Here is a 13,370-nt window from a genome sequence, read left to right as displayed (position 1 = left end):
AAAGAAACAAGCACATTTCCTGAGTGACAAAAAAGATGTTGGGTGGACAGCTGTACAACACATGCATAGACAACTGAAACAAGCATCGACAAACTCATGCAAAATCTTCTCTTTAAAAGTTCTTAATTTTCAGTTTTTTATAATTCTGAATCGACACAAGAACTTATTCCACATGTAGTTGATTGGATGAGTGCTAAGTGAAACTACTACTGAATATACTGTCAGGCCATTTATGCTAAATTAGTCCATTTTATTTATATAATCATCACATTTTCATGTGTATGCATCATAGTAATTTTTGCTAGTATAGTAGTTGTACATTATTTTAATTTACACTCTAAATGTTTTTTGAAGTAAGAAGCATACAATAGAAGTACTAAGATGTAAAGAGTGACAGTACCTCCTAATTGTACATCAGAGAAGCAGTTTACTGTGATCAGTGTGTTTCTTATTGTTCAGAAGCCTTGTGAAGAAAGTCAACAATTCTAGGAAACAGCAGACACTATAAAGTAATCCAGAACTTAAATTTGATGGCAGACAAACAGACATCATCCAATAGGAATCCTCAGAAACTTTATAGTGTTTATGTTTAGCGGTGGCGGTCACCATATCGTGCCTCCAAACTGAGATTCTCAAACAGCAAGTCCTCTTCTGAAGGCAGCCGCCGATGTTTCAGAGATGTTTTTCTTGCTGTACTCTGGTCTGACAGAACACACTTCTTTCTGCAGAGTAATTGGCTTGGCACTGAGACGTACCTTAACCTGGGGCTGTTTTGACTCTGAAAAAACAACTCCTGGTCAGAAATACATAAGATAGATGAAAATAGAACTCCTGCTGTCCCCATCCTATGGAAAGAAGAAAGGGGGTTATACTTGGGCAAAAAGTGAGAAGATAAAGTCTGATTTCTGCAACTCACAGGAGGAGAGAAAGATAAAGTGAAGTAAACACAACAGCTGGATTTCTATTGCACACGTAGGTTGTAAATATAGATTGTACTAGAAGTACTTTCTCCATAAAGGTCCACAACTCAGCTGCTGAAGGAAGGAAGAGGATTAGAAAACTTTCAAGTTAATAGAAAAAGGCTTCTGCTGTCCCTTGGTGTGTGTGTGTGTGTGTGTGTGTGTGTGTGTGTGTGTGTGTGTGTGTGTGTGTGTGTGTGTGTGTGTGTGTGTGTGTGTGTGTGTATGCGTGTGTGTGTGTGTGTGTGTGTGTGTGTGTGTGTGTGTGTGTGTGTGTGTGTGTGTGGTCGGCAGATAAGCCAGATGATGGCACCACTTGTCACTGCCATCATGATCGATGACCTTGTCCTATTTCCCTCTCTGTGTGTGTGTGTGTGTGTGTGTGTGTGTGTGTGTGTGTGTGTCCGTGTGTATCTGTCCAGTGCCAGAGCCCACTCAAGCTCCGACTGAGCCCCCCACCACAGAGCCGCCTCCCACCCTCCCGCCCGCTAAAGAAGGTGAGCAAAAATCCCGACACAAACAAGCACACACAGACGTAATTTTCACAGTGCTTGAATTACTTTTTATAGTGTGTGCAGTGACCTGACAACATAGTTTATAAGTTATTATAAACGTTTATTTTATATGCAGTCAAACTGTTTCTCTCTTTATTAAATGTGTCACAAACTGAAATCACTGAGTGTTTTATGAGGTGATAATAACACCTTCAATCCACATGTCCAATTCACATCTGAGTGTTATGTTTGGCAGCAATTTTTGTTTTCATAACACATTAATGATCATACTATGTGATGATGCCACGCTACTCTAGCATCATTCTGAAGCAGGACTTGGAAAGTAATGTTACGGCCTTCTTTTAGTGGATTTACTTTGTTCATATCACCCTTCTCCTTGCACAACTGTGAAGGGATTTGACGTTTGCATTGTTACACGATGTGAACAATGCTACTGCTTCAGAATGCCAAGAAAATATTTATTCAGTTCATTAGCTCAAGCTGAGCAGAGCTAAGCTGGTCGCTCCCACCCAGCTCAGTTTGTGTCTCAAATACACCCAACACCAGAGCACTTAATGCAACTACTCACAAGCACAGCACACTGGCTAACTCCAATATGTGCTCATTCCAATGTTTTTTTAGCGTTAAGCTTTAAAGTCAATCTGAACAATCGTGGTGTTCTTGGTATTACTCTGATCTTACAGTATGTGTGCATGTTGGCTTGTCCAAGCATTTTAACAGTAACACACTGTTCAATTCTACACAGAAACAACTTTCTTAACAATGAAAATATTATATAGAGTACAATTCTAAACTTTGATACTAACAACTAAATGCTAAACGATAACCCTTCACTATAAGAATGAATAAACTAGTTTAAACCACAGTAGCAAATGATGCACTAATTAAGACAGATTAGTAACAAAGAGGTTCAAGTTTTCAGTCTGACCCAGCACCTCCAGTCCAGTCAATCCTCTGTTCCTGTCTGGTGGACTCAGGTGAAAGAGCACCACAAACACCACAGACCTGAACCGACACACCCGCTGAGCCCGTCTCTAAGCATTTCTTTCTGAGTTTTTGACCTTTGTCACACCGGTTCCTCCGTCTACAATGACAGGCAACCTTTACACAGGACAAAATCACAAAGACACTCAAAAGAGAAAATAAAGGTGCTCATGGGTATTTAATACAAACAGCAAAATGAGTGAAACAGTGATGGGCATGGTGGAAATAATACACAAGCAGAGAAACAGCTGCAGTGTAAAAGAAAAAGTGGCAAATGATGATGATAAGTGGTGAGAGTGTTCAAGATAATAACACAGACAGAGAGAAAGAAAAGCTCTCAGTAATGTCATCACAGCTTTTATCACAATCAGCAGCATAAAACCCTATAATCGAAACATTTTCCAGCTGAACTTTAACTTGACATTTGTAACAAGCAGGAGTGCTCCACTTATGAAGTTTTGTAAAAAATGTGAGATAATAGCATTTCATACCAGCAAAAACAACGGCACAGTCGAGTTGTTTTTTTAAATATTATTTTATTTTTTATTTTATTTTATCACGTTTTCCTCTTTTTCTTCTTGATCTTAAAAGCCCAATCCTTTTACCTTATTTGCAGGGTAGATTCTCTTGTGGTTCTTCCCTGTGTGTGTTTTTTTTATGAAAAACTTGAAATGTGTTAAAACCGCAAAATAACTTTATGGCAGTGAAGATAAGGCCACTGGGAGCCATTTAGAAACCTGAGAGGGAGGAAAAGTCACTGTTGGACCAGGGATGTGAATGAGTAGCTTGTAAAATGAGCAAAAAATACAAAAAAGTCTGTGGATATACCTCTTCTTCTTTTTTTTTTAGATAAAACCAGTTGGGAAAGTTAGAGAGTGCACCATAGCTTTTAATCTTATTACCTCTACAGTGTAAAACTAATCAGAGGATCCAGCCTTTGCATATTTGCCCTTTCACAGCAGATGTACATTTGCAGTGTCTCGTACTATGCATATTTACTCAGAGTCTGCATATATTAGGCAGCCTGTTAACATTCAAGTTATGCGCTGTCCTTCACTGACCTTCATTCTGTATGCAATCACTTTTTATAAATGCAGAGACAAACGATGTGCTGACTAAATCAATAAATCTCTCTCGTCTGTTGCCCTAGTTTGTAAGGAGGCCAAGGCTGACCTGGCGTTCCTGGTCGACGGCTCCTGGTCCATCGGAGACGACAACTTCATGAAGATCACACGTTTCCTCTACAGCACCATGGGATCGCTGGATCTGATTGGACCAGATGGCACCCAGGTCAGTCATGTGACCCCACCCACATCTATATCAGGAAGAATATGATCAATCTCAAAGGAATCACTAAAGGATGAAAAAGTTATCAACAACTTTTAATGTACATCCCTTTTCCCGAATGCATCATAAAATAAGGAAAGATTTCAGATTTAAAGCGCAGTCTTATCCATGTAGGTCTGAGTTATTCTGAAGAGAGTCTCTTTGGAGTGCTACTACTCATATTTATGGCTGCTAGTGGTTCTCGTGTCTAAGCGTAATGTCTGTGTGGAGAGAATTGCTGTATGGTCCGTAGATACAGCATCATAAGTTAACCGAAATATAAATGTGCTTAAAGCTTTTAATTTCCGGTCACTCGCTTTGCAATCTATCCTTTATGTCAGAAAAAATGCATGCTCATGGGAAATGGAGAAGCAGATGATTGGGATCCAGCCAAAAGTACCCAGACTGAAAACTATAAAAATAACAAGATAAAAAAAAAAAAGTAACAAAGGAACTGTAAACAAGATAAATATACGGAAATGAAAACATTCTTCATAATAGATATATATATATATTTTTTGAATTATATATTCATTTTTTGTAGAATTCCGCAATTAAACAGTAGAAACCCCTGTATGGTCTTTCAGTACTCCTGAGAAGACATCCATTAACTTCTCCCTGAACACACAGAGCACACACGGGACACTGGTTGAAATATGTTAGTGGTGAATTGAAGTTATATATCACTGACTTATTCCCCCTAAACGATAAAAAGTACACTCATCATTTTCATGTGAGGAACAAAAGCGTTACCTCGTTAATTATTAATTAGACCTGACGCGTGTGTATACCTTTAAGACCTGATGAGACCCTGGCGTGCCTCTACCTGCTAGACCTGATGCAATATTTGTGTGTCCTTGTTGTCTTTGTTTATATGATTCTAAGAAAGAATATGAACCTTAGTGCTAAGGCAATGCTTTGAAGTTAAAGCAAGTGTTTTTAATTGTATGTCTCTATCTGATAAAAAGCTCAGTACTTTAGATTTTATTAAAAGTTTAAATTCAGTGCAGTTTTTTGGAAAACCCTCAAGTTTTGGGAGCTTGTTTTCAAACATTACTGAGGTTTAAGAGGGTGTTTTTTGTAACTCTTAAGTCTAAAATGGATTAAAATCTCCGGCCACAGAGACAGGAATCAGTCAGGATCTATGTTAACTAAAGTGTGCTCAACATGAAATAAAGTTGGCTGTAGAAATTAACATTTTCTTGTTTTCTCTGCTGGAATCCTTGGCTACATTCTCTAAAGAGTGTGTTAAGGACCCTGGACCATCAAGATCAATATCTGTGAGCTATATTGTCAGTAGTACTCATAGAGTAGTATTGTATAAAGACTATTATTAATCAAACTCTCTGTTGCATCAAAGAGTGTGAGCGCATGCTTCTGCTCGTGTTTTAAGTTTTTACTCTGCTAATTTGCTGCATCTATGTCTTTGTGATAGAAGCATTACTTATCTGGCGGGAATATTAGCCAAAGTCTAAATGCATTAAAAGCTGGAATAAAGACTCTACACTCAAACAAAAACATACAGTCTCCTTTATTTTAAGTTCAAAATCCACCATGAGCAAAACTACTGCATTATACCAACAACAGTTTGTTTCTAAAGCACAAGGTCCATCTGCAGGAGTTCCAATCTGTTTTTAAAACTCTTAAAAAGTTGTTATTTTTTTGGTCTTTTTGAACTAATCTCTTTCTGCTTCTTGCCTACACGACCCCCCCACAGTGTCAGCAGAGCTCAGCTGGTTCATTTGTCACACTGTAGAGCTGCTTGCTAAACCTTTTTCTCTCATTTGTATACTGCCTGCTGTTAAGCAGTTTGCTTCCCTCTCTGTGCCCCATAACCCTCTGGCATCGGAGGCTACGAAGAGCAGAGCACTGGCTGTAACGTGAGAGAGTTGGCCGTACGGTAAAGACAGAGTTGGCTGCTAAATGTACGCTGCCCCGAGCCAACAACAGCACCATTAGCAGGGTGGAGGTAATCATAGTTGTTCGCCCCTCTTAGAGTTAGAAAATCAGATTCAGTATAGCTCTGATTTGGTAGGTTGGTTAGGTTATATATATTTATACATGAGTTAATTCGACCAAGACTAAATAAGGCTGGAACATTCCTGTTTGACATTTTGACAACGTTTCTTATGTACTCAGTGTGAAAAGTATTAAGAACACCACTAATGACCTGATCAAACAGTTTGAAATAAGTGACCTGTTACAGTTTTCATCCATAAAGGAAAACCTTGTAAATGTCTCATTAGCTTCTTATGTGTCATGTACAGTTTAGTTTAGACTTTTTGGAGCAGTTTAAGCACTCCCATATAACAGGGTTATCTTCAGTGAACAGCATCTGTTGATCCCAGTAGCTACTATTCACAATAAAAGAAAATAGGAGGTGATGGTGATGGAAGTATTCAATGTTTGGACCCAGAGAGGAGACATATGGCTTTGTTACACTCCCCTAAAGCCAAATCACTTGCTGTGCACAAACGGTGGTTTCAGTGGTTTTGTGAGTGACATGAGCGTGAGCAGATGATGACTTCATTTTTCTTTTTTGTGCACACTAATCCCTAAAGCGTTTTTTTTTTGTTTTTTTTCAGCGTTCCAGGAGATCAGAGTTATCTTTGTTTTATTTATTTGGCATTTGATTCAAACTAATATTCTTTGTGTCTGTCTCGGCCTCTCTACAGGTAGCTATTGCTCAGTTCAGTGACGATGCTAGGACTGAGTTCCAGCTGAGTTCCCATGGCAACAAGGAGGCGCTACTGGAAGCTATACAGAGGATCAGTTACAAAGGAGGAAACACCAAAACAGGTCAGAGCAGTGCATACATAATATAAATGTTGTAATAGTTTATGCAGTACAACAAGAGAGGTCAGTTTTATTTACACCAGGACAGTTTTTAGTTATTCGTAAATCAGAAGTTTTGAACACGTCCTATGGTATAGAGACAGATATTAGATTTCTCATTTTGAAAGCCTGTTTGGACCTCATTCTGGACTCATGCTGATTTGAGATTAAAAGTTCATTCTTAACCTCAGAAGCAGCAGTCGAAATCTACAATCTCACCACAGTGTTCATTAGTAGCAGATTTCATGGCTACTGGGAAAACTCTTTTTGTTGTATAAGATTGTCTGATGACGTTGAAACAGAACGGAGCAGCAACCAAACGGCACTGTGGCTGGGCTGTTTTTCAGCTGAAGCGGCCAAGCTCAACATGAACTTTAAACATCAACTCATCAGACTCAATCTTTGTAATCAAATGTGAAGTGAGTGTGTTTTGAAATGTGGAACATCTCTTTGGAAGTATCAGGATTCCTGTCAAAACTCTCACATACTGCAGAGAGAAGAACGACTTGAAAGTAGGATTAAGATACACAGCAAGCGGTGTGAGCTTGTGAATTTGTTGTCATGTTTTTGGGGAAGCCTCAGCTGTGCTACTCCACACTGTTGAATTCACAAATATGGCTTTAGAGTTTGTGCTTGTTGCTTAGTGGGTCATAATCTGTTCTGAGTCATTTCGTCCTTGAGCTCTTATATCTGCTCCAGGTCTGGTCACACTTCCACTTTTTCTCTTTCTTCAACATCTGAAATCTTTTTTTCCGCTCTTCCTCATCTTTACTCTTTCTTATTAACTCAACCTGTCCCAACTCTGCTTCCTAGATTTAGGTTTGTTTATCATTAACTGTTTTTCTCATCATGTTTTTGATTGCCAACAGAATTGCTGGCCTGTATTATGTTCCCATTCTCATGAGTTCAGGTCATACAGATGTACTAACTAGCAATGGAAGACAGCATGTATAGAAGGTGAGAAAGTGTCACCAGAGTCTCAGGCAGGCCTGCCCGCAGAAATGGCTGATCCTCTGAAAGATCCAGTGAATGGGAGTTTAAATCAACGTATGCACATTCAATCAGGACTGTTAGCACCAGCCTCCTGGTTAACATTAGTTCCCTCTGCCTGGCTCCCATCACTGCCCTAAAATGCCCTAGCCAACTCCCTTCTTTTCTTCTTCTTTCTGTTTTGGACTTTCTGCCCGTCCTGGAATGGCTATACTGATTGCGACATAACTGGCATAACAGATAAGTTCACTGGGTCTGCTTGCTTTGGTATTTAAAAAAAAGGCTTAAATCATTTGAAGAAGAGGGGGTTTTATATTTTGAAACTACATTTTACTGAATCAACAATGCATTACTTTTAAATGTGTGTGTTTGTTCGCTTAAGAGGTAATGGTTAGTATTTAGGGGTAATAAAATGTGGTCATTGTTGCTTAAAAATTAGGATGGACCACATTTTCGGCTAACCTCCATGGGCTCCCATCATGTGACTAGGCCCCAGCTTTCCTCTTTATCCCCCTGTATGGGCGGCCTTGGTCCCAGGTAAGGTCCACAACTTGGACTGGGGTCAAGCCACTTTTTGTCAGCCTTTTTTTTGCCTTTATTGATACGAGAACTGAAGAGAGAACGGAAAAGTGTGTAGGAGAGAATGGGTTAAACATGCATCCAAAGGTCAAGGATTGTGGCCTGTTTCTAAGGGGCGCCTGTCAATAGACTGAGGTAAACCGGAGCCTGCAAAAAAAAAAGACTAAGGGGTATTGTTATTACATTTAGGCAACACAACACTCACACTTTGATTACCGTTAGTCAAGGAAAATGTTGTTTTTGTGCTGAGGCAACAAAAGCTCCTTGGTTAGGTCTGATGAAATTTGTCTACAACATTTAGGAAACTTAAGCTCTCAGCTTAAGGTAAGGGATCATGGGGTCAGTTAAATTAGTCTCAAGTTGCTGCTGACTTTGATTCTTATTAAACTGAGCAGAGGACATGTTAATGTTTCATAGTTAATTTGAGTGGATAGAGTATGTAAGATTATCCTTTTTAGAAGAAAAAAAAACTAGACTTCCCTTCTTGAATGTTTCTTTTTTGTTGCTCTGAATTTTTGTTTGGTTTTCTTAAAACTTCAACCTCCTCCTCTTCCTCTCTTCATTCAGCTGTTATCCTGATGTTTCCTAAACTGCTTCCTGTCTCCGTCTTACTTTGTGTATTACCACATGTTGCTCTCATACACCTACATCTACTCTACTGTTATATACACACATGTGCATTTGACTCATCTGGAACACTTAAAGAAGGATCAGTAGTTTTTCTGGCTTCAGGACTTAGTCTTGCATTACAACCCTTAAGTCATTTATTTGATCTTCAAACCAGAATTATTCCCCTTTTCTTAATTCTGAAACCTCATCTTCTCCTTAGAGACCCCATCAGGGCTCTGTGTCTTAATCCACCAAAAGCCTGCAGAGAAACTACTGTAGCTCTCTGCTGTTTAACCCTCAGCCTCTGGCAGATACATCTGTGTGGATACAACTGTTAGCCAACTCCAGCCTCGCAGCTTTTATGGCTTTTTTATGGTTTTACTGTAAGTAGCCGACTAACTTTATATCCTCTGTCTTACAGCCCATGGGTCGAGCAAACAGATTGAAAATGCATTTTAAACTCTGCTAAAGACAAAGCATAGAATCACTTTGGTTCATTCTGAGAAATAAGATTTAAATCTGCTGGTTTTAGAGTGCATGTTCAATTTTTGCACCATCTCACATGAGAGCTGCTCACCAGCCACCCAGAACTGCTACTGTATCTGTGGGGGATGAGTACTTTACTCGATGGCTTATAGTCTTAAGCCCTTTCTCTCTACCTATTTTAAAAATGTAAATGACTCTTCCTTCTTTAAGACTTTACACTGTTTTTTTCTCTACTGTCAGTGCATGTGTGAGGGGAGAGTGTGCTGAGGAGTCAGAGTGCTGAGGCTGAGACTCAGGGATTTGACTTTTCGCTATGCATTTATTCATTAAGGTATTAGTGAGCCTCTGACAGGCCTTTCCAATGATTGATTTAATGTAGCTGCAGCTGTGCTATTCACTGTACTTTATAAATACTGTATGTGTGTCTTTGAGATAGATTTTCATGCTCTACATGAGACAATGTACATGAGACATTCCTGCTTTGCACATTATAACGTAGTGTGTGAGGGCTTAGATGACTGAACTGCAGCATTATACAGTTGTGCTCATAAGTTTACATACCCTGGCAGAATTTATGATTTTTTGGTCATTTTTCAGAGAATATGAATGATAATACAAAAATGTTTCTTTCACTCATGGTTAGTGGTTGGGTGAAGCCATTTATTATCAAACAATTGTGTTTGCTCTTTTAAAATCATAATAACAACAGAAACTACCCAAATGACCCTGATCAAAAGTTTACATACCCTGGAGGTTTTGGCCAGATAACATACACAGAAGTTGACACACATGGGTCTAAATGGCTACTGAAGGTAACCTGCCTCACCTGTGATCTGTTTGCTTGTAATCAGTGTGTGTGTATAAAAAGTCAGTGAGTTTCTGGGCTCCTGACAGACCCCTGCATGTTTCATCCAGTGCTGCACTGACGTTGCTGGATTCCAAGCCATGGGGAAAGCAAAAGAATTATCAAAGGATCTGCGGGAGAAGGTAGTTGATCTTTATAAAACAGGAAAAGGATATAAAAAGATATCCAAGGATTTGAGAATGTCAATTAGCAGTGTTCAAACTCTAATTAGGAAGTGGAAAATTAGGGATTCTGTTGAAACCAAGCCACGGTCAGGTAGACCAACAAAAATTTCAGCCACAACTGCCAGAAAAATTGTTCGGGATGCGAAGAAAAACCCACAAATAACTTCAGCTGACATACAGGACTCTCTGAAAAAAAGTGGTGTGGCTGTTTCAAGATGCACAATAAGGAGGCACTTGAAGAAAAATGGGCTGCATGGTCGAGTCGCCAGAAGAAAGCCATTACTACGCCAATGCCACAAAGCATCCCGCTTACAATACGCCAAATAGCACAGAGACAAGCCTCAAAACTTCTGGAACAAAGTTATTTGGAGTGATGAGACCAAAATGGAACTTTTTGGCCACAACCATAAACGCTACATTTGGAGAGGAGTCAACAAGGCCTATTATGAAAACTACACCATTCCTACTGTGAAACACGGAGGTGGATCGCTGATGATTTGGGGATGTGTGAGCTACAAAGGCACAGGGAACTTTGATGGCAAGATGAATGCAGCATGTTATCAGAAAATACTGGAGGAAAATTTGCACTCATCAGCCTGGAAGCTGAGCATAGGGCGTACTTGGACGTTCCAACATGACAATGATCCAAAACACAAGGCCAATTCGACATGTCATTGGCTACAGCAGAAAAAAGTGAAGGTTCTGGAGTGGCCATCTCAGTCTCCTGACCTCAATATCATTGAGCCACTTTGGGGAGATCTCAAATGTGCAGTTCATGCAAGACAGCCCAAGAATTTACAGGAACTGGAGGCTTTTTGCCAAGAAGAATGGGCAGCTTTACCATCTGAGAAAATTAAGTGCCTCACCCACAACTACCACAAAAGACTTCAAGCTGTAATTGATGTCAAAGGGGCCAATACACGATATTAAGAACTAGGGTATGTAAACTTTTGATCAGGGTCATTTGGGTAGTTTCTGTTGTCATTATGATTTAAAAAGAGCAAACACAATTGTTTGATAATAAATGGCTTCACCCAACCACTAACCATGAGTGAAAGAAAAGTTTTTGTATTATCATTCATATTCTCTGAAAAATGACCAAAAAATCATAAATTCTGCCAGGGTATGTAAACTTATGAGCACAACTATATATTCTTGATTTCAGACATTGACTCAAAACAAGAATACATTTGAGCTTTTAAAGAAAAAAAACAGGATTTTTGGTACCCATATCTTATTATATGACAACATAATGACAAGAACGTATCTTAAAAGAAAGAGTGAGATGAGCGAGTCTCACCAGCTGTATTGTTGTCAGAGCTGTGTTTACATCATGTTTACATGGACGGGACGGCCTTGCGTACAAAGCTGTTTTAGTCAAGGACAAGAGAAAAGAAGAATGACACAGCCTACTCACTGCTTATTTGGATGTCACATAAGTGTCTTTAGATCACGGTTTATGTGAAATGTGAAGCTATGAGTTAACCAAAGTGTGCTAATATTTCAACTCGAGCAAAGGAAACATTTTCAGACACTTACGCTTAACAGTGCTTAATTATGGTGCGTTCTAATTCATAACTCCTTCGCGTGAACGGGAGTGGAGAGAGGTTGGATGTCTGGAAGAGAGTAAAGGTGTCGCCAAACAGCAGTTTGTTTTGGTTTCATCTACTGGATCAAAAAGTCACATTCTTCCTTTTATGTATTTTTAAGATATTTAAAAAATATATAATTTCCTGGAAAACATTTAAAAAACAGTTAATGAGGGATCCTTCACAATATTTTTCTGCAATCATTTTCAACATCGCATTGCAGTTAGATGTTGATGGTGTTCTGACCTGCACATCCAACAAAAAACTTGTTAATTTGGACATATCTAGTAAATTCACATTGTTAAGAGGGTGTAAATGCACTGCAAATTCCAAAATTGGACCAACCCCTGTAATTCTGGTTCTAATGTATGAAGTATCATGTTTTGAAACAGTATCATTTCAGTTTCAAGTATTGTGAAACCTGACTTGGTGTTGGTTCCTTGTCAACATGCTGGTATCGTGACATCTCTTCTTCACTCAGGAGCATTTATTCATTTTGTATCCAGATAAAATCTTACTCTTATGTCCCACCGCCATTACATCCGGGCTTAAAAAGCTATCTAGCAGTTGTTCTGGGCTGTCACCTATTTTACTTTTTGAATATTTATCCTATACCACTATTAATTGATTTGTTAAGCCACATCAAAATCCTTAAAAAAGTCAAGATCAAGCTTCCTGCTTTGAAAGAAAGCCTTAATCTTGCAGAATAAAATCGCACTCTTCTGTCTTGTTTCTCTGGAGTAAATACAGCAGTATGCACACATAGGATCAGTCAGTAAAAGAACCTCACTCACTTAAAAAGGTTTAGAAGTATTTTATGGTTTCGGGTATAAATGTATGAGCTACCAATGATTTTTTTTTCATTGACAGTCCATTTTGTATTTTAATTTGAACAAATCACGAATGTCAAAAAAAATGAACCGTAGGAATTTGTACTTTCATTTGTCAAACATTGTTTTTTATAGTTTAAGAACTTTAAAATTGCACAACAGCCTTTCCCCAGTTGTTCAGCAATCCTCTATATCCTAAAGCTTCTTTTCTTGTTTACCTTCTGTTGTGACAGCATGAACACTGTTATGCTGTTGCCAGACAGGAAACCAAATCCAATCTGACATGGACTACTTCACGCACAAAGTGATGGATTGCTGATTGAAGACAGGATTTTGAACCCAAGATGCACTGACACTTTTTTGTTTGCTTTTTTTTTTTTTTCACCCTCGTGTCATACCTTGCCTTACCCTTCTGACCCCACTTTTCTTTCTTCTTCTCTCTTTTTCTTTTCCCAAATGTTCCCCTGCTCATTGGCTCTCATACCTTCCCTCCTCCGTCTTTCCCCCCGTCTCCTCTGCTCTGTCCTGTGTCTCACTTCATGCCTGGCTAGCTGCTGTAATTCCAGTCTAGCCCAGCGTGATCAACGGACAGTCTAGAAACAGATGTATCACTGGAAGATATCTGACAACACAACACTT

The 13,370-nt window shown here is 39.1% G+C and overlaps 1 protein-coding gene across 2 annotated transcripts in view; it reads left to right on the top strand.

Annotated features, from left to right (window-relative positions):
* col14a1a (collagen, type XIV, alpha 1a) overlaps window positions 1–13,370 on the top strand; it is a 120,022-nt gene that overhangs the window by 60,070 nt on the left and 46,582 nt on the right. For both annotated transcript variants that reach the window (XM_061050940.1, XM_061050941.1), the window contains exons 25-27: window positions 1,382–1,456; window positions 3,609–3,748; window positions 6,460–6,583. In XM_061050940.1, the coding sequence (XP_060906923.1) occupies window positions 1,382–1,456; window positions 3,609–3,748; window positions 6,460–6,583 (339 nt within the window). The remainder of the gene's footprint in view (window positions 1–1,381; window positions 1,457–3,608; window positions 3,749–6,459; window positions 6,584–13,370) is intronic.

This window comes from Labrus mixtus, chromosome 11 (assembly GCF_963584025.1).
Source record: "Labrus mixtus chromosome 11, fLabMix1.1, whole genome shotgun sequence".
In the NCBI taxonomy this organism is placed as follows: domain Eukaryota; kingdom Metazoa; phylum Chordata; class Actinopteri; order Labriformes; family Labridae; genus Labrus; species Labrus mixtus.
The sequence above is the reverse complement of the archived record's forward strand: the minus strand, read 5'-3'. Positions and strand labels throughout refer to the sequence as shown.